Source organism: Rana temporaria, chromosome 5 (assembly GCF_905171775.1).
Source record: "Rana temporaria chromosome 5, aRanTem1.1, whole genome shotgun sequence".
In the NCBI taxonomy this organism is placed as follows: Eukaryota; Metazoa; Chordata; class Amphibia; order Anura; family Ranidae; genus Rana; species Rana temporaria.
The window spans coordinates 172258529-172281403 of NC_053493.1; the positions used below are offsets into that span (position 1 = coordinate 172258529).

Sequence of the window (22875 nt, forward strand, 5' to 3'; positions counted from 1 at the left end):
AATTTGAATACAAGCCGCCCCCTTTGAATTACGTGGCCATACTTCGGGCCATTTACACTACGCCCGCCGCAAATTACGGAGCACGTGCTTGGAGAAGTACGGCACTCGCTCCAGTAAGTTGCGGTGGCGTGTGAAATGGCTTACACTACGCCAACGCCGATTCTTTGAGAATCTGGCCCCCTGTGTTTATTTACTTTTACACGTTGCCTCCAGGTGAATGGGTAGGGGTACGATGTGACCTCATATTCATTCACTTAGGTGGGGGGGGCCGGTATCTGGGGGCCACCTTATTAAAGGGGGCTTTCCAGATTCCGATAAGCCCCCCACCCGCAGACCCCGACAACCAACGGCCAGGGTTTTTGGGAAGAGGCCCTGTCCTTATCAACATGGGAACAGGGTGCTCTGGGGTGGGGGGGGGCGCAGTGCGCCCCCCCTGCCCCAGAGCACCCAACCCCCCCATGTTGAGAGCATGCGGCCTGGTACGGCTCATGAGGAGGGGGGCGCTCGCTCGTCCCCACACCCATTCCTGACCGGCCGGGCAGCGTGCTTTGGATACGGGTCTGGTATGGATTGTGGGGGACCCCCCTACGTTGTTTTTCCGGCGTGGGGGGGGTCTCCTTACAACCCATACCAGACCTAAGGGCCTGGTATGCTCCTGGGGGGGGAACCCATGCCGGATTTTTATTTAAAATTTGACGTGGAGTTCTCCCTGTCAGGATGCATACCAAACGCCGCAGCTAGAATTGGCGGGAATCCAAGTCGGATCCCCGTCTCTTCTATGACGCGCTCGCTGGAATGTGCTTTGTCTATTCCATCGAGTGCGAGATGTCGGCATTTCCTGTCCGCCGAGAATCAGCGCGATGCATCGTGCTGGAAACACATTCTCGCAACAGGTACAGTAGCTAAAAAATACAACAAATGATATCAATTTATACATATAACCTTAACGAGACCATGTGACTAAAGACCCAAGAAAAAACAATTGTGTCTAATTAGTTAACAGACCAATAGGTGAATGGGGAGTGTCTTGTAAAGCAACCCTCTAGTGAAAGAGAGAAAGTAGACAACATTACCCTTGCAAGGGTCTGTTTCATCTCATTACAGTCACTAAACATTGTCCTGGCTATTATACCGTCCAATCTGGTCCATGCAGTAATTTTTTTCAATTCAACCAGAGGGTTGAACCGCAAAAACTGACCTGAATCCCCCATCCACCTTGAACAGGATGGATTGGTGGAATCCTTCCTGCTTTGTCATTTTATTCTGACAGTGGGGAGACTTCCCCACCATATATACCGCTATAGCCTGCAGTGTTGATCAAGTGCGAAAATCTGAGAGGGTATTTGTACAGAAGTCGATCACTTCTGTCAAACCATATTGCTCATTCTTTGTTTAAAACTCAGCCGGTTTAGCAGGGATCCATGTATGGCCGGCTTAACACACTAGACAGTGTTCTGCTGTCATTTATCTCACACTTGTTGTCCTAGTTGGGGTACCTGTTTTGTAGGGCCAGACTGCTTGAACAGGTGCCCCAGTACCTCACACATGCTGCTCCAGCAGCAAACTACCTGCACAGAAACCTTGACTGAAAACAAACTACACTTATTTGTGGGTAACACCCACCTGTCTCCAATTGGATCCACTCTTGTTCTGCAACCATTTCTCATAGGGGTTGATTTACTAAAAACTAGAGAGTGCAACATTTGGTGCAGCTGGCATGGTAGCCAATCAGCTAGTTCAATTAAGGTTTGACATAAAAAAAATAAAAACTTGGAAGCTCATTGGGTTTCTATGCAGAGCTGGCACTAGATTTTGCACTCTTTTAGTAAATCAACCCCCCAGAGTCACTTTTGTCACTTACCACATTTCCACATTTCCAAAGTAACAGACAATGTTCCTGTCTATATAGATATATATATACACACACACACAATATATATATATATATATATATATAATATATATATATATACTAGCTGAATACCCGGCGTTGCCCGGTCTTCCTATCTTAGCCTTTTGGGAGGAAAATCATAGTAATATAAATATACCCATCATTTATATAAGGGTGTAGGTAAGGGGTTAAATTAACTGTCATATATTTTTATTTGGCATATAAGTAATATGTGTACCAGGTATTATTGAAATATCTCCAGGCGTACAGAAGTTATGTGGGAACATACATTTCCCATTGATTTGCATGGGACTTTAAACAAAAACCCCGACCCTCACAAATGGGGGTAGTTAAGGGATAAATTAAACTATCCTATAGGTTTAAGTGGGACAAATAAGTAACATGTGACCAAGTGTTATCGAAATATCTACAGCCGTTGGAAGTTATGAAGTAACATGTATTTTCCCATAGAGTTGAATGGGACTTTAAAGGAAAACCCCGACCATGGCAAATGGGGGTGGGTAAGGGTAGAACCACCTATCCTATGTTTTGTTGCTGACATATAAGTAACATGTGTGCCAAGTTTCATGTTAATATCTTTAGCCGTTTGGACGTGATTGCTGGAACATACATACATACATACATACACACACACACGTTGAGTTTTATATATATATATATATATATATAAATATATATATATATATATATATATATATATATATATAAAAAATCAGAACAGTTTTTGAACATTTTGCCTCTGTGTTCACTTGGTTATACTAATAAAGTGAAATAGCTGAATTGTTCTAAACATGACCCCCAGTAATAAAGTGTGATTCGTTAAACTGTTTTAGCATAAACAAACATAATTACATTTCCACTTACTTGGTTATAGCTCTGAATGGCTGATCTGGCTTGATTGCTGCGGCTCGGGAATTGCAATGTAGAAGTTTCCCCAATGCAAGGGTTTGGTTGCTATGGTAGCTTGATGAATACTGGAAAGATCCTTCAGGTTTAGAACTGAGCTGAAGTGCGCTCTGGGATAGCAGGCTGGGCCCTGAGTTAAGAAAAGCAGAACAATGAGGGGTATATTTTAAAAAAAATTGCACAGCTATTCATCCAGCGAAGCTGCTTGTACATTCGTTTGTGTGAAATAACCAGCAACTGCTGCATTCATATTCATTTAATAGGCGTTTTTTCCTTTATTTTCACCTGGTGATCTGGTCAGTAACACACTTCCTGCCTTAAGAGTTCTCCACTCCACTAGAGTAGCAGTGAGACACATTTAGACAGCAGTAGAGGGAGATGGAAATGTTAAATACACTAACAGATTTAGATAGACTTGACAAACAATTTGAAGCCAAACTCCAGCTAACACCTTTTTAAGCAGCTATAGCAACAAATTTTTTTCCCTTTTGGGATAAAGGTTTTACATAAATAAAGTGGATCCCTGTCAGTGTTAAATAAGTTGTCTTACTCCTCTAACTTGCCACCTTTGCTGGACAGTTTTGGTCTGTTAACCACTTAAGCCCCGGACCTTTATGCAGCTAAAGGCCCAGGCCAGGTTTTGCGATTCGGCACTGCGTCGCTTTAACAGACAATTGCGCGGGTCGTGCGACGTGGCTCCCAAACAAAATTTACGTCCTTTTTTTCCCACAAATAGAGCTTTCTTTGGTGGTATTTGATCACCTCTGCGGTTTTTTATTTTTTGCGCTATAAACAAAAATAGAGCGACAATTTTGAAAAAAATTCAATATTTTTTACTTTTTGCTATAATAAATAACCCCCAAAAACATATATAACATTTATTTTTTCCTCAGTTCAGGCCGATACGTATTCTTCTACCTATTTTTGCTAAAAAAAATCGCAATAAGCGTTTATCGATTGGTTTGCACAGAAGAAGAAATACCCTAACACAGGGGCTCAAACTGACGGCACCTCCAGCTGTTGCGAAACTAACAAGTCCCACGAGGCATTGCGAGGCTGACAGTTACAAGCACGACTCCCACAGGCAGAGGCATGATGGAATTGTAGTTTTGCAACAGCTGGAGGGCCGCCAGTTGGAGACCTCTTGCCCTAACAACATTCAGTCTCTAGAGAAGATACCCTAAGAACATTTGCTCAGTTACTGCATCATCAAGGGTTCTCCTAGGCAAAGATTTCAAAGCAGATTTGAGTTTCAAGATATGTTGTTGTTCAAGCTCTTTTGAAGGAGCACAAAGAAATGGACAATGTTGAGGAGCATAGACACACTGGTCAGACAAAGGAAACTTAGTTGGCACCAGATAAAAAAACACATCATGATTACTTTCCCTTCAACGTTGAAGATGTCCAAACAGTGGCTATCAGCACAGAACTGCTGAAACAAGTTGGACCCAGGTACAACCAGCTACTGTCCAGAGAAGTCTGGCCAGAAGTGGTCTTCATGAAAGAATAGCGCCAAAAAGCCATACAGTACCTCCTATGTGGAAACAAGGCTAAGCAACTCAACTATGCATGAAAACATAGGGACTTGGGTGCAGAAAAATGGCAGCAGGTGCTCATGACTGATCATTCTGAAATATTTGCTTGTAGCAGGAGGCAGTTTGTTCGTGAAGAGGGCTGGAGAGCAGAACAATAATAAGTGTCTGAAGGCAACAAAGAAGCATGTTTCCTTGCAAATTTGGGGCTGAATTTCAGCAAATTGAGTTGTAGATTTGATCAGAATCAATGGTGTCCCTAATGCTGAGAAATGCAGGCTAGACATGTGCAATTCATTTCAGTCCGAATACAAACTCAGATAACTTTTGGATATATCCGAATCTACGAATAAAATAGTTTTGTTGATATTCCTCAAAATTAGTTTTGTTTATTAATTTTCGAATGAATTACAAATTTTCAGAACGATTAGAATTCAGATCAGTATAAAATGATTCGACCAATAGAATTCTGTGTGAAAAATAGCTGGTTGTTAAGCAGCAGTCCGGGAAGCTGTCCAACCTATGACTCATCAGCTGTCAGCGGGCTGAAATGCAAACAAAATAATGCCGGTGTTCTATCAACATAGCCTCAACCCGCCCTGAAACAGCGAGGCATAATCTGACAACTACGGTCTCCCTCCGCTGTTTGCATAGTTTTCAATTGTGCCTATCTAATGGTATCTCCCGTCGAAAAATGCCTCCTATGATGTGGGCACTTTTCGACAGAGGGCACTATTCGATAGAACACCGGTAATAGAAAATTCTGGGGGAAAAAACAGTGTGGGATCCACCCCCAATTCATACCAGGCTCTTCGGGTCTGGTACGGATTCTAAGTGAAACAACATGCTAAAATAAAAAAATAAAACAGCATGGGTTCTCCCCAAAATCCATACAAGACCATTATCCGAGCATACAGCCTAGTAGGTGTTAGGACCTGGGCTTGAAGCTGACCTCTGGTGTGTCTGGTGGTGACACTGCTTGCTGAGGCCACCTGGAATGCTGCAACAGTCTCCTTGGACAGTTCTTTGGATAGTTCCTTGAATGATCTTGTCTTGCATCTTGTTTGCCTTGAACCTTGAAACCCTTTGCTCCTCCCATGAACTTTCCTATAAAAGCCATGTCCCTGCACTTCCTGGTTGCCAGAAAATTGTGCCTTCACCAGCCAATATCTTGCTCCTGTCTCTCTTGCTGCCGACCGTATCTTTGCTACCATTCGCTACCGACTACGCTTCTGCTGAATCCCATTCTGCAACTATTTGTTACTGACTTTTGGCTCGTTCCCCGACTACGCTTCTGCTTGATCCCTAACTGTTATATCTGCTTCCGGACCCCGGCTTGCTCACCTCCTGGTGGGGCAATCCTGAGGACCGCGACCTTGCACTAACACGCAGCAAAGCCCATCTCCACCATCAGGAGCTCGCACCTCAGGTGAACCTGTGTCATCAGCCAGGGTGACCTGTGTGAATATCTGCTCAGCTGCTATAGCTACTGGCCTCTGAGCCTGACTCCAGATCGTGACAGTAGGCCAGAAAAGGGGGGGGGATGAGTTGGTGCCCCCCTCCTGAGGGATACCAGGCCACATGCCCTAAACATGGGAGGGGTGATTTTGGGGCAGGGTCTCATGTTAATGGGGACAAGGGTCTCTTCCCCACAGCCATGGGCTGTGGTTGTGGGGTCTGCGGGTGAGGAAATTATTGAATCTGGAAGCCCCTCTTTTTAACAAGGGGGCCCCCAGATCCCGGCACCACCATGTGAATGAGTATGGGGTACATAGTACCTCTACCCATTCACCAAAAATGTGTAAAAAGTGAACAAAGACAGTACACAAGTTTGACAATTCCTTTCTTAAAAAATAAAAAAACAATGTCCCTCGATGTAGATCTCATGCCGCCTGCAGAACCTGAAAAAATAAAAAACCTCCGGCATCGTTGAACGCTCCCCGTGGACTGCCTGCTTCTCCATCTGACATTTTTTGAACAGCTAAGGGGCGGAGTCACCTGGTGATGTCATCAGGTGACCCTGCCCCTCTTGACGTCACCGACCGGGGCATGCTGGATTTATGACGTCACAAGGGGGCAGTTCACCAGGTGATGTCACCAGGTGGCCCCGCCCTTTACCTATTTAAGAGCTGTCACCTGGCAGAGTAGGCATTAGGCGGTTGGCCTTCGTCACGAGCGGAGATTTTTTTTTATTGGGTCTGACGATGCAATGGGCGTCATGATGGACAACAGAACTACATCGGAAAACTTTTTTTTTATTAATAAAGGACTTGTCCAAAACCATCTACTGTTTTTCTTTATTTTTGACACTTTTTTGGCGAATGAGAAGGGGTGAATGTACCCCATCCCTACTCATTCACGTAGGGGGGGGCGGAATCCTGATAAGCCCCCTGCCCGCAGACCCCCACAACCACCTCCCGGGGTTGTCTCTATCAACATGGGGACAAGGTGCTTTGGGGTGGAGCAGAGGCATGTTGAGGGTATGTGGCCTGATATGGTTTAAAAGGGGGTGCTAACTCCCCCCCCCATTCCCTGTCCTGCCAGGATGCATGCTCAGATAAGAGTCTAGTATGAATTTTGGGGGGGACTCCACTTCATTTTTTTTACATTTTGCAATGGGGTTCCCCTTAAAATCCATACCAGACCCAACGGGCCTGGTATGGACTGGGGGGAGGCCCATGTCTTTTTTCTTTATTTTATTTTCACACTCAAATTGAAACAAAAAAAATGAAAAATTCCTTTAAATATAGTGCCTGGGAGGACCCCATAGTCTGCCTGTAAAGTAGCGCATCTGTAATATGTACCCCATACTCATTCACAAGGGGGGGCAGGATCTGGGGGCCTCCTTCGAGATTCCGATAAGCCCCCCACTCGCAGATCCCCACAAACACAGCCCAGGGTTGAGGGGAAGAGACCCTTGTCCCCATTTTCTATTGCCGGCTTTGTTTTGTTTACATTTCAGCTGTCAGTGGGGAAGCCAGCTAACAGCTGATGAGTCAAAGGTTGTTAACCACTTGAAGCCCAGGCCAATTCTGACACTTCGCTCCTACATGTAAAAATCATAATTTTTTTGCAAGAAAATTACATCGAACACCCAAACACTATATTTGTTTTTTTTAGCAGAGACCCTAGAGAATACAATGGCGGTCATTGCAACTTTTTATCTCGCACGTTATTTGCGCAGCAATTTTTCAAACGCGTTTTTTGGGGGAAAATAATGCTTTAATAAAAAACAAAACAGTAAAGTTAGCCCAATTTTTTTGCATAATGTGAAAAATGAAGTTACGCTGAGTGAATAGATACCTAAAAATTGCAACGCTTTAATTTTTTTTACTGGTTACATGTTTTGAGTTACAGAGGAGGTCTAGGGCTAGAATTATTGCTTCTGCGCTAACGTTCGTGTGGTTTGAACACCGTTTTCATATGTGGGCAGGACTTACGTACACACAGGGGAGGTGGGCTTCTCATCCTGAATGTCAAATGACCTAGAGAGTGCATCAGTCTGACTGTTGCAAGAACTAGGTTTGTATGAAATAGTGAAATTAAATGAGAAAAGAAAAGACTCCGCCTGGCCTGTCTGGGATTCAGTTGTTTGGCATTCTGTAGGTACTGCAGATTTTTTTTTATGGTCAGTGAAAAATGTTATGGAATGCGGGGAACCCTCCAAAAGATGACGCTACTCCTCCAACGCCAATTTGATCGCAAAAAGTTTGTGGTCACCAATAACATAATGTTTCTCTGCCAGAGAATTTTTTAGGGAGAAAACCGCACATAGTTGACGGTTTTCCTCAAACGATTGAAGAAGCAGAGCTCCCACCCCAGTCAAGGAAGCATCCACTTCAATAAAAAAAATAAACGGATCCACAGGATCAAGTCGCCTCAACAAACGTCCAGAAACAAAGGCCTGTTTCAAATCATAAAGCGCAGAAACAGCTTCAGGAGGCCAGTCCTTGGAATCCGCACCCTTCTTGGTCAAGGTGATAATAAGCGCAGCAATGGAAGAGTAATTCCTAATAAACTGCCTGTAATAATTAGTGAACCCAAGAGGCTTGCAGGAAGTTGGCAGGAAGAGGCCAGTTGGTAATGGGCAAGACCTTTCCAGGATCCATACGAAGACCCAAACTAGAGAAAAAGATTTCCAGAAACAGGACCATAGAACATTCAAAAAAACATTTCTCCAGCTTGGCATACGGTTTATTTTCTCTAAAGCGCTGAAGTACAATCCAGACACGGCTTCTGAGAACAAGCAAATTTTCCGAAAAGATGAGAATGTCATCCAGATAGATGACAACAAATTGATAAAGCAGATCAATGCACGTTCTCAGTGTCATATCCAGTGGTTGTCTATGGGAAATAGGACGTATGGGTGCTGCCAGCATTGCTGCAGAGATTGAAGGGGCGGGGTGGGTCAGTCTGTCAGTGCTCAGACCATATGCCCCACACTGCATCAAATTTGGATGCATGGCTTTCATCCCAGAAGGAAGCCTCTTCTAAAGATGATGCCCAAGAAAGCCCACAATCTGTTTGCTGAAGACAAGCAGACTAAGGACATGGATTACTGGAACCATTTCCTGTGTTCTGATGAGACCAATATAAACCTATTTGGTTCAGATGGTGTCAAGCATGTGTAGCTGCAACCAGGTGAAGAGTACAAAGACAAGTGTGTCTTGCCTTTAGTCAAGAATGGTGGTGGGAGTGTCATGGTCTGGGGCTACATGAGTGCTGCCGGCACTGGGGAGCTACATTTCATTGAACTGTCACTACTGAAGCAGAGCATTATCCCCTCCCTTTGAAGACTGAGCAGCAGGGCAGTATTCCACCGTGATAACGACCCCAAACACACCTCCAAAACGACCATTGCCTTGCTAAAGAAGCTGGGGGTAAAGATGATGGATTGGCCAAGCATGTCTCCTGACCTAAACCTTATTGCGCATCTGTGGGGCATTTTCAAACGGAAGGTCGAGGAGTGCAAGGTCTCCAACATCCACCAGCTTCGTGATGTTGTCATGGAGGAGTGGAAGAAGACTCCTGTGGCAACCTGTGAAGCTCTGGTGAACTCCTTGCCCAAGAGGGTTAAGGCCTGGAAAATAATGGTGGCCACACAAAATTTTGACACTTTGGGCCCAATTTGGACATTTTCACTTAAGGGTGTACTTACTTTTGTTGCTAGTGGCTGTGTGTTGAGTTATTTTTAGGGGACAGTAAAATTATCCTATTGTACAAGCTGTACAGTCACTACTTTACATTGTAGCAAAGTGTGATTTCTTCAGTGTTGTCACATGAAAAGGTATAATAAAATATTTTTTAAAAATGTGAGGGATGTACTCACTTTTGTGAGATACTGTATTCAGAAAGAACATTTTCCCACCGGTCTACCTTTCTTTGGCACCCTACAGCTCCTGGTCTTTGGGGAAGGGGGGTTGGCGCTTCCCAATTTGGGTTTTTGCTACTATGCTGTACAATTAGTATTTATTCACTGTTGGCTTTTCCCTCAAACACTGTTGGCTTTTCCCTTGTTGTTTCATTGTATAAAGTGGGGGGTATACTTATGTTACTGATGCACAATGTAATGCTGCGACAGGGATTGTATTGTGTGTATGGCCTTGTTGCAAACTTTATATCGTTGCTTGATATACACTTAAGGAAGCTAACCATCTTTAGGTTCTCCCAATCAACCTTATGGTTCAATCCCATCTACCTTCACGTTTAGACTCTTCCGGACAGTTTACAATGGGCTTGGCTAAGCCCCAAGTGGTGTCTTTGGGGACATTGAGTGTCCTACGAAGACGAAGCTTTTCTTATGGTTATTGCTTTATTATGCCAAAAAGGACCGTAGTATTGCATTGGATACGCACTGTTCCTGTGCACATTGTATTAGGAAAGACAATTAACCAAAACCCTCCATTTTATAAGTTGACTTATGAGGCAGAGAGGGCGCCCAGCTAATTCACCAAGATTTGGGACCTTGGTTAGACACACAGGACTCGTTACATTTGATTTCTGAGTCGCCACCATAGTTATTACACCTTACAATGCTGATTTTGCTTGATATTACTGGTCTCTAACCCTGTATTGAATGAGAGGTCAGAGTTTCACTACAATTTGGCTGAGCTGACAAGAGATCCCCTGTGCGTCTTTGGCTCAGTTTCAGGTCCGAATTCAGGGCACAAAATTCAGGCCTGATTTGTCCTCAAAAACGGAGAACAGGGATGCACAGGTCCCCTACTGTGAGCCGCATGCGAATTAAGTGTGAACCCAGACCTAATTTGTATGCATCTCTTTAAAACTAATCTGACCATTGTAAGTAAGAACCTCTGTCAGTGTTAAATGGTTTGTCCTTATACCTGCAACTGATAAATCTGCCAAGAGAACATGTTCTTTTGAAAAACAACAGACTTACTGGCTGGATCCACCAGGTGGGAAAAAAAGAAAGCCTAAACAAGAAAACAACAACGTGGTTGTGAATTTTGTAAAATCCCCCTTTACTCTGAAAACCCTCCTAACTAAAATCTGGTGGAACTAATTGCCTTTAGAAGTCACCTAATTAGTAAATAGAGTCCACCTGTGTATAATGTAATCTCGGTATAAATACAGCTGTTGTGTGAAGCCCTCAGAGGTTTGTTAGAGAACCTTTGTGAACAAAGAGCATCATGAAGGCCAATGAACACACAAGACAGGGCAGGAATAAAGTTGTGGACAATTTTAAAGCAGGGCTAGGTTATAAAAAAATATCCCAAGCTTTGAACATCACACGGAAGACTATTCAATCCATCATCCAAAATTGGAAAGAGTATGGCACAACTGCAAACCTACCAAGACATGGCTGTTCACCTAAACTGACAGGCTGGGCAAGGAGAGTTTTAATCGGAGAAGCAGCAAAACACCCATCGTAACTCTGGAGGAGCTGCAGAGATTCACAGCTCAGGTGGAAGAATCTGTCTATAGAACAACTATTATGCCCGGTACACACGATCGGTCGATCAGATGAGAACGGTCTGAGAGATTTTTCCATCAGTTAACCGATGAAGCTGAATGATGGTCAGTCGTGCCTACACACCATCAGTTAAAAAAACCATTGTGTCAGAACGCGGTGACGTAAAACACAGCGACGTGCTGAAAAAAACGAAGTTCAATGCTTCCAAGCATGCGTCGACTTGATTCTGAGCATGCGTGGATTTTTAACCGATGGACATGCCTACAAACAATCGTTTTTTTTCTAGCAGTTAGGTATCCATCGGTTAATTTTAAAACGAGTTTCAATTTTTTAACCGATGGATAAATAACCAATGGGGCCCACACACGATCGGTTTGGTCTGATGAAAACGGTCCATCAGACCGTTCTCATCGCATTGACCGATCGTGTGCACGCGGCATTAGTCATGCACTCCACAAATCTGGCCTTTATGGAAGAGTGGTGCTGAGAAAAATTAAGTTCACTGCTTCTGAGCATGCTTCGACTTGATTCTGAGCATGCGTGGATTTTTGACCGATGGACTTCCCCACAGATAATGTTTTTTATCCATAGGAAAAAATTTAAAACAGGTTCTATTTTTTTCACCGATGGAAAAAAAACGATGGGGCCCAGACACGATCGGTTACGTCTGATGAAATGGTCCATCGGTCTGTTTTCATCAGACAAACCGATCATGTGTACAGGGCTTTAGAATCTCGCAAAAGACTTGAGCCTGGGCAGAGGTTAGTGGGACAACTACCCTAAAACAAACAGCCCATACCTACAATGAAATGGTTTAGATCAAAGCATACTCATGTATTAGAATGGCCCAGTCAAAGTCCAAAACCTAAATCCAATTGAGAATCTGTGGCAAAACTTGAAAATTGCTGTTCACAGATGCTCTCCATGTAATCTTGCACTATTTTGCAAAGAAGAATAGGCAAAAATGTCACTTTCTAGATGTGCAAAGCTGTTAGAGACATAACCAAAAAGACTTGTAGCTGTAATTGCAGCGAAAGGTGTTCTACAAAGTACTGACTCAGGGGGGGAAGAATTACAAATGAACGTTACACTTTTGAGATGTTTATTTGTAAAAAAAAAAAATTTAAACAGTTACGTTTTTGGTTGTATAATAATTTTTTCAAGGCACTGTAAGAATTGTAAGCTGCAATACAATAAATTTTGCGTTTGGGTTTAATAGCAGTTTAAACATTTATAGGTAATCACAAATGGAGATTGTTGATCCAAGAAATATCCGACTGCCTCCTGAGGGATCAGGAAGGAATTTACTTTTCCCCCCAATGGAGCGCACTGGATCATGCTTTATAGGGGTGTTTTTTTGCCTATGGATAAAATGTCTTCATTCTAATTATGTAACTGCGTACAGATCTATGGAGAATCCTGCGTAAAACAATTGATGTTTGGGGCCAACTGAACCTCCAGTGTGAAGTGAAACATTTAGCAGTGTTGTTATTATCACTGTTAAAAGGTGACAGCTTTCTCCTGGTTGTTAGGAAGTCAGCACCCGCCTGCATTCTAACAACTAGGACTCTTCCCCCGCCTGGCAGATTCAGCTGTCACCCCAGTGATTGCTGACTACAACTAAAAACACACAGCAGGGATAGTGGTAAACAAAAAAATACACAAATTTACATATCAGACCTATTGATTCGTTTAATGTTTTTAAAGGGGAACACCATGTAAAAACAAGAAAAGAAAGTGTGTCCCAAATCCATACCAAACCATTTTTGAGCATGCATTTTGGGGTGACCAAGAAATGTGGGGGGAGTGCCCTCCATCCCCAAACCATATGAAGCTATGTGCACTTAAAATAGGTGGATACCTTGTGCAGGGAGGACCTCTTGGCAAACATATTGTCCCATGTTCATGAGGACAAAGGACTCTTCCCTCAACCCTGACACAATGGACGATGGGGGTCTGTGGCAGGGGCTATTAGAACTTGGAAGGCCTATTTAAAAATAAGGGGCTCTCAGATACTGACCTGCTCAACCCCCCACCTGATTAAAAAAAAGTCAGTAGTTAATGAACACACACACACACAGTGTTTGACCAAGATCCTCTTTAATTTAAAAAAAATGACACTGTGTTAAACTTCATGGTCAACCATGTCATCTAGTGATGCAGATCTACATCAATTACAATGACAACCGCCAACTAAAGAAAAAAACCTGCCATCCGCTGACCTGCAAATACTGTCCACATTAAACCTTACCAACTATGTACGGTTTAATTTTTTTTTGCGGGGGGTGGTTCTGGTTACTACTTTATGTTAAGAGGGCTTCTAGATTCCGCTAAGGCTGCTAACAGCAGGCCTCCACAACCAGCAGGTCAGGGTTGTGGGGAAGAGGCCCTTGTCTTCATCAACATGAGGACAACGTTATTTGCTGGGGAGGGGGGTTGTCTCCCACGCTGGTTTGGATTTGGGGGGGGGGGACCCTACATGCTTTTAAATTTTTTTGCTGGGCCCTGGTATAAATATGGCCTTTTTTTAAGTCCTTTTGTTTACATTCACCTAGCAGCCAAGCATCCCCAGCTGACAGCTGAATGTGCCCCGGCGAGTCACTGGTTGCTGGGACGTGTGTGGGTTCTGGCTCCCAAACATTGAGGAATCCTGAGCAGGAAGCTGTTACATTTAGAAATGGTAGTAAAACCGCTGTTAAATGTTTCTCTTCGTACTGCTGCAGGAAGTTCATTTAGCCAAACACCCATTTGTTTCAACCATTTGAACAGGAATCTCCAACGACTGTACACATTGCTGAAGTCTCCCTCATATTTTTCTCTCTGCTAGGCGAATGTTCATAGCCTATAGTGTTAGGCTAATAAATTAAAAATGAATGTGCTGCAACCAAATAATAAACATAAGAATTTACAAAAACAAATTATTAAAGATAAATCTGCAGCTACCTCATCAATAATATACATGCAACAAGTGAATATCATGCCAGGAAATATACAAAACATCCATCATAAATAAAGTACAATCCATAAAGCATCTATAAGGTCACAATTAAACACCCAAGAATCAAATGAAAATCTTCCTGCCACCCTTATGCTAATAAAATGGAAATCGAAAAAACACTCAGGGACCAAATCCCATAGGAGAACAGCTCACAGTCATAATTGAGCCCTAAAAGCACTTTTGTATAATCCACTCTGCAGTCATCATATATAAATCTGGATCACGGACGAATACATCATGATGGAAAATCCATATGCATGGAAAAAGAGGCTAACAATAAAGAAGTATCACTTAAAAACATTTTATTAAAAACTGAAACTGGGTCTCAAAATGTTCTAAACAAAGGGCCACTTTACTGTCCTTTAGTTGGGCCGGACTGTGGCCATTGCGAGTAGAAATTGTCCTGGCATTAAACAATGCATCTTTCAAGTCCATGGGAGGAATACTGCCCATCATTGGTATCAGTGGGAGGAATATTGTCCATCATTGGTATCAGCAAAAAGAAAAAGTGCCCCATGATTGGTGTCAGTGGCAGTAATAGTGTTCTATCATTGGTGTCAGTGGGAGTAATAGTGTTCCATCATTGGTGTCAGTGGGAGTAATAGTGTTCCATCATTGGTGTCAGTGAGAGTAATAGTGTTCCATCGTTGGTGCCAGTGGAAGGAATAGTGTTCCATCAATGGTGTCAGTTGGAGGAATAGTGCCCCATCATTGGTGTTGGTGGGAGGAATAGTGCCCCATCATTGATGTAAGTGGGAGGAATAGTGTTCCATCATTGGTGTCAATATGAGAAATAGTGCCCTGTTGATGTCAGTAAGAAGAATTACAGTATGTTCCTTTATTGATGTCAGTGGGAGGAATAGTGTCTTGTATCAGTGGGAAAAAAAGTGCTTCAAGGGCCATACAATGGAGAGCAAAGGGTTGCATTTGGCCCCCCGGGCCGCAGTTTTGAGGCCACTGAACTAAAAGGTAACACTCGCATAGGCAGAAATAGTGTCAGCATATTATAAATCCCACAGAACGCTATGATCTCACACATCAGTGCCACAAATGAGGCACACCTTTGATTTTAAAACGTTCAAGTGTGATGACGACACTGTGAACCTGCCGTACACATAAGAGTTTCATCTAATTACTTCCTTGGAAGCCCCTGAGAAAGTAATTTAGATGAAACTCATACATGTCTGTTTCTTTTTTTTTATTGCAAGATGTAAACTGCTTAAAGGATTATAACTTACTTTCACTTGATGAAAAGTCTTGTGTTTCATGTATGCCAGACTCCTGCAAGGATCTAATGCCTTGAATCGACAAGTTCTAAACCCGTGGTCAGCTCATCTTCTATGTCCTTTCGGTACCATTCTGTAAGAATAGAAAAGTTAGTATCATTTTACTCGACATGCCAGAGAATGCTTACCCAAGCAATCTATAATACATTGTCATATATATACCCTGATAGAATACAATTCCAATCAAAAAACAATAGACAAATGTTTTCCCCTCAAAGAAGAATCTAAATTAGGATGGAAAGGAGAGGGCAATATCCCCAAGAAAGAGGGGGGCAGCCCCACACCTAAGGGCCCCAGGGGCCTCTCTCTTTTCCCTCTTGCCCCCATCTTGCCCCCAAGATGGTATATGTACATTTTATGTAAATATTGGCATGTTATATGAATTAATACTGTGTGTATATTATTTATTAATTATGTTTTTTTCTATATAGTTATGTTATTCACACTTAAACACCTCCTGAAGAAGCTATAAATTGTTGAAACATGTAGAAGACATTAGTGCGTTTGAATCATTAACAGTATAACAATACATGGTCATAACCCCTGTTTTATATATTAGTGAAGTGTGTAGGACCTTTAATCTTTGTAAGAATAAAGGGCCAGATCCACAAAAGGGATACGCCTGCGTATCCCTGTTCTATCTATGCGACTGATTCACAGAATCAGGTACGCATAGATATTCCTAAGATCCGGCAGGTGTAATAGTTTTACACTGTCGGATCTTAGGGATGCAGTACCTCGGGGGCCGCCGCTGGGGGCATTTCTCATCGAAATGCCGATTTCGGGTATGCAAATTAGCACTTACGGAGATCCACGAAGCGGTTCCCTTCGTGAAGTTCCTCCGTAAGTTGTTAGTTTGCAAACGCAAAATTAGGGCTGCTTTTACAAAGTGTAAAGTTATTACACCTTGTAAAAGTATACCCTTCTTTCCCTGCGACACTGTCAAATGTTTTTTTTTATTTATTTTTTCCCGCCGCTTCTCTTTTTTTTTCCCCGACGCAACTTTTTTTTACCCGGCGCGATTCACAAAACTCGGCGCAAACGTAATTTGCGCAAAGCACATCGGGAAAATCGCGTCGGGAGCATGCGCAGTAACGTCCGGCGCGGGGAGCGCGCCTAATTTAAATGAGACACGCCCCATTAGATTGGGCACGCCATGCGCCGGACAGATTTAAGTTACACAGCTCAAAAATTTCTAGTTAAGTGCTTTGTGGATCGGGCACTTTAGGTAGAAATTATGCGGCGGTGTAACTTAAATAGGAAGATTTAAGTTAAGCCCGCTGGCTGTGGATCTGGCCCAAAATGTATTGTTTTTTACATATATCTTCTTTGTCTGTGGATTTAAAACGCACCTTAAAAATCCCATCCTTGCCTACTTGGTTCTTTAATTGTTAATTTGGGATGTGGTGCAGCTACAACCTTATACTTTCAGCAACACAGTCCTTTCTCTCTTCTTCTTAAATATTAACCCTCTAGCAATTGTAAACTCTGCAGCCTATATACAGTAGGGTAATCATCTGTTGTTATCTTACCAACCTGGGCTAGTAAAAATAAGACTTGCTACCATTGTTCTTAATATAAATGAGATCATAAGGCTGGTATGTTATCCAGAAGTTATGTGTATCCCACCCTATACTCTAGTGCAGCTTTTCTTGTGCAGTCAGTTTCTCAGGTGTGCCACGGGGATTAGGGGAGAGAAGGGCTGTCAGAGTGAACCTGATCCCCTGCCGAACTGTACATTGGCACTGTGAGAAGCTCAGTCAGCCTCAAAAGTGAAAGTAAAGTGCATGGGGAGTGTGCTGTGCTCTCTGCTTCCCCCTGCAGTGCAGTACCCGGCTGAATGAGAAACTGGGAAAAAGGTACAGTACTGTGCTAGTATCTAGATTATTTTTAATAGGGCTTTAATCATGCGTCTGTGCATGTTGTGTCGCATGTGTCTATGTGTGTGTGTGTGCACGTGCTTGTTCTGCATGCATGTATGTGTTGTGCGCACATGTGTCTTGTATGTATGTATGATGTGTGTGTGCATGTGCGCGCATGTGTCTGTATGTATGGTGTGTGCGCATATGTCTGTATGTATGACTGTGTGTGCATGGGTGTGCATGTGTCTGTATGTATGAGTGTGGTGCATGTGTCTGTGTGTGTGCATGCATTTGTCTGTATAGTAGTTTTGTGTGCATGTGTCTGTCTGTATGTCTGTGTTGTGCATGTTGGTGTGTTGGTGTGTGTGTGCGCGCATTGTCTCTATAAGTTCCTTTTAATCCTGACCCCCCCCCCATTCCTGTACCATCAGAACTGCTTTTGTAGGGCTTGTTTGTGATAGCAGCCAGGACTGCTGCTCCTCTGAAAAGCAATCCATGCACAGAATCGCATTTCAGAGGCATTTGACAGACGGTAAAGAGCATTATGTTGCCTCCTCACCATCGTTTTAAGCCCGTAAATGCAGCATCACTACACTGCAACCGTGCGATGCATACAGTTGTGGTGTAGTTGCAGTGCATGCCCCATTCACCCTGGGTTACACCACCAGCTGCTGCCTCTGCAGCTAAAGGGGGAGAAGTGGGGGGTGGTAGAAACAGCTTAACCATGTGGTTTTACTGCCCCTCCAACCAGACATGAACAATCCCTTGGTTCACATCTTGTGGCTGCGTGCAGGGCAGCCCATTCATTTCAATGAGCTTCCCTACCCACAAAAATGCAGGGAAAGAAGTCCCCAACCTTTTTTCTTAATTGCACTGCACCAAAAGCACCCTACGTTTTCATATGTGTGGGGTACCAAGAATTAATGGTACCCCTAAAGAGCAGAGCATTCGTCTGTGTGCGGGAATGAGCGAGATTTTGCGTGTGTTCCGCGACACACAGTAACGTGAACCAGTCTGGACTGGGGGTGCCTCAAGACTCAAAATACTTTTTAAGGGCGCCCCGACTGTAAAAAGGTTGAGAAAAACTGTTATAGTGGACTGCAAGCTTCTTCTACTTTTTGTATCCTTCCTTTTTACACACCAATACATAGTAAGTTTTTTCACCTTCTATATCCCTAGTTTATATCTATAGATTGATAAACTCTTCCACGTTTTGTAATCAGATACTTTTTTTATTGGAAGTTGTGAAGTTTCAAATCAAGACTAAAAAAATAAATAAAACAAAAGCCAAAACAAAAAGGGAATACAGATTGATGTATAAAGTGCATGACAGTTGTCAGAAGCATTTAGAGGTGTTACAAAAAAACAGAAAATCATATCAGAGAACATTTTACACCTACCGTATATAGGGTATAATATTTTTTATTCGAAAAATAACTAAACTGTTTATTTTGTCAGGCATAGGGGAACTGCTGTAGAGTTAAAGCAGAGCAACACTGGCATCTGAGCACCATAAACCAAAGTTCTATTTGATTAGTTTATTATATTTAACCGCTTAAGGACCGCCGCACGCAGATATAACAGTTCTGCAGAATGTCACGGCTGGGTCACAGAGAGGAAGAACGTGCTTCCTAATGAGACTGACACTGATCGGTGACATCACACGCTAAGGCCACGGCCCCCCCACAGTAAGAAACACATCAGGGCACACTTAACCCCTACAGCGTCCACCTACAGGTTAACCCCTTCACTGCCAGTGTCAGTTTTTACAATAAACAGGCTTTTTTATAGCACCTGTTGCTGGATAAATGACAATGGTCCCAAAATAGTGTCAAAAGTGTCTGATGTGTCTGCCATAATATGTCAGCAGTCACGATAATAATCGCTGATCGCCGCCATTTACTAGTTAAAAATAATAGTTATTAATAAAAATGCAATACAACTATCCCCTATTGGGTTAGACGCTTATGGGCCAGATTCAGAAAGGAGTTACGACGGCGTATCTCCAGATACGCCGTCGTAACTCTGAGTGTGAGGCGTCGTACCTTGGCGCCTGATTCAAAGAATCAGATACGCCAGAATTTGTTTAAGATACGACCGGCGTAAGTCTATTATGCCGTTGTATCTTAGTTGCATATTTACGCTGGCCGCTAGGGGCGCTTCTGTAGATTTACACATAGAATATGCAAATGAGCTAGATACGCAGATACGCAGATTCAGAAACGCACGTTTACGTAAGGCTTTTGTCGGCGTAATGTTACCCCTGCTATATGAGGCGTAGCCAATGTTAAGTATGGACGTCGGAACAGCGTAGAATTTTACATGGTTTACGTTGTTTGCGTAAGTCGTATGCGAATAGGGCTGTGCGTAAGTTACGTTCACGTCGAAAGCATTGACTATTTGCAATGTGATTTTGAGCATGCGCACTGGGATACGTTCACGGACGGCGCATGCGCCGTTCATTAGGAGCGTCAATTACGTGGGGTCACGAGTGATTTACATACAACACACCCACTACCAGCCTACTTTGAATTACGCCGGCTTACGCCGGCCCATTTACACTACGCTGCCGTAACTTAGGCGCAAGTTCTTTCTGAATATGGGACCTGCCTCACTAAGTTACGGCGGCGTAGTGTATCTGAGATACGCTACGCCCGCCTAAAGATAGGCGATTCTATCTGAATCTGGCCCTATAACTTTTGTGCAAACCAATCAATAAACGCTTAAAAATATTGATAAAAATATGTAGAAGAATACGTATCGACCTAAACTGATGGAAAAAATATTTTTTTTTTTATATATTTTTTGGGGATATTTATTATAGCAAAAAGTAAAAAATATTGTTTTTTTTTCAAAATTGTCTCTCTATTTTTGTTTATAGCTCAAAAACTAAAAACTGCAAAGATGATCAAATACGACCAAAAGAAAGCTCTATTTGTGGGGGAAAAAGGACGCCAATTTTGTTTGGGAGCCACGTTGCATGACCGCGCAATTGTCAGCTAACCACTTCGTTACCGGGCCTATTTTGGCACTTCTCTCCTTCATGTAAAAATCACAATTTTTTTGCTAGAAAATTAATCAGAACCCCCAAACATTATATATATTTTTTAGCAGACACCCTAGGGAATAAAATGGCGGTCATTGCAACTTTTTTTCTCACATGATATTTGCGCAATAATTTTTCAAACGCCTTTTTTTAGGGAAAAAAACAGTTTCATGAATTAAAAAATAACAAAACAGTAAAGTTAGCCCAATTTTTTTGTATAATGTGAAAGACGATGTTACGCCGAGTAAATAGATACCTAACATGTCACGCTTTAAAATTGCGCACACTCATGGAATGGCGCCAAACTTCGGTTCTCCAAAATCTCCATAGGCAACGCTTTAATTTTTTTTACAGGTTACTATTTTTGAGTTACAGAGTAGGTCTAGTGCTAGAATTGTTGCACACGCTTTAACGCACGCGATGATACCTCACATGTGGGGTTTGAACGGTGTTTACATATGTGGGCGGGACTTGCATGTGCGTTCGCTTCTGCACGCGAGCGACCGAGACAGGGGTGTTTTAAATTTTTTTTTTTTATTATTTTTTTTTTTTTTTTTTACTTCATTTTTTTTATTTTTTACACTTTTTTTGTCATTTTTATTTTTTTGATCACTTTTTTATTCCTTATACAAGGAATGTAAAACATCCCTTGTAATAGGAATCAGTGTGCAAGTCCGCTTTATGGAGAGATGGTGGGGTCAATAAGGACCCCACATCTCTCCTACAGCTTACAAGCATGAAGTCGGTGAAAAAAATTCACCGATTACATGCCGACAGCCACGATAGCGGCTTTGTTTACTTCTGGGTACCGGGCGTGACGTCATAACGTCGCGCCCGGCCCTCCGAGGGTCATAGAGATGACTGTGGACCGTCTGGTCACCAGTCATCTCTATGGTTCAACAACTAGCGCCGGCCGATTCGCTCTCCGGGCCCCCAATGGCACGGGAGAGCCCGGAAGAAGCACCGGATGGCGGCGGGAGGGGGGGGGACGTCCCCTCCCGCTGCCTAGAAGAAACGATCGAGCGGCGGAACAGAATCGCCAGCTGAAGACAGCGATATCTGAATGATGCCTGCAGCTGCAGGCATCATTCAGATATCAACCGCTCAAGTCCAGGAGCGTCCCAGGACGTCCTACGGATCTGAAGTGGTTAAAGCGATGCAGTGCCGAATCGCAAAAAGTGGCCAGGTCTTTAAGCTGCATAATGGTCCGAGGGTTAAGTGGTTAAAGCAAACTCACTATCCATTCATGTGTCCATGCTTTATTTGCAGAGAAGCATTTTGAACACAACCCCCCCCCCCCCCTTCTGCCTAGCATTTCTGGTCATGGCCATCTTGAGTAAGGGCATATGATGCATGTAGCATTTACTTCCTGTAATCCATCTACTTCTACTGCGGGAGGGTCTGAGAAGACCCCTCCTGAGCACTACTGGAGTGTATGATATAATTTGCCTAGGCCTGGAAACCAAGAAATAACTGAAGAAATCCAAAAATAAAAAGCAATTAAAACAAGTAAATATAATGGCCCGGATTCACAAAGCACTTACGCGACGTATCTCAAGATACGCCGACGTAAGTACAAATGTTGCGCGTTGTATCTATGCACCGACCCACATACTAAGATACGCCTAAAAATAGGCTTCCTACGACCGACGTAACTTGCCTACGCCGTTGTATCGTGGGCGCATATTTACGCTGGGCGCATTTGCCGCTCCCATTGATTTTCTATGCACATATGCAAATGAGGGAGATAACGCCGATTCACGAACGTACTTGCGCCGGCGCATAATATACACGGTTTGCGTAAGTCGTACGTCCGGCGTAAAGTTATTCCCCATATATGAGGTGCAACCCATGCAACGGTAATGGACCAGGGAACACACCCGTCGTATTTTACGCCGTTTACGTAGTACGTAAATAGGGCTGGGCCGTAGGGTTACGTTCACGTCGTAGGCAGTGATCCGTCGTATCTTAGGGGAGTAGTTCCGACGTGATTGTGAGCATGCGCACTGGGATACGTCCACGGGACGGCGCATGCGCCGTTCGTTTTAAGTACTTGGATGGCACTCGGCCCATTATTTGCATGGGGTCACGCCTCATTAGCATGGCTTCACAGCCCACTTCCACCTACGACGGCTTACGCCGAGGGTACCCAGCGCAGTTTGGGAGGAAAGTGCTTTATGAATTTGGTGCTTGCCTCTCTGCGCAACGTCGGCGTATCGTATATTAGGTACGCTAAGCCGGCATAAATATGCGCCAATGTATGTGAAATCCGGGGGCAGTATATTTTCCTATCTATTTACTAATGCTAGCAGCATAGGATTAAAGATGTTGAGAAGTCAACATTGTTTGGCTTTAACTAATTACTGTATATAAAGCAACCTGTATCTCAAAAACCAACA

General features: G+C 43.2%; 1 protein-coding gene across 1 annotated transcript in view; it reads right to left on the reverse strand.

Annotated features, from left to right (window-relative positions):
* The window catches only part of CTNND2 (catenin delta 2), a 672820-nt gene that overhangs the window by 425775 nt on the left and 224170 nt on the right, over positions 1 to 22875 (reverse strand). The window contains 4 exon segments of the mRNA XM_040353393.1: positions 2777 to 2850; positions 2853 to 2948; positions 15521 to 15581; positions 15583 to 15641. Coding sequence (XP_040209327.1) covers positions 2777 to 2850; positions 2853 to 2948; positions 15521 to 15581; positions 15583 to 15641 — 290 coding nt within the window.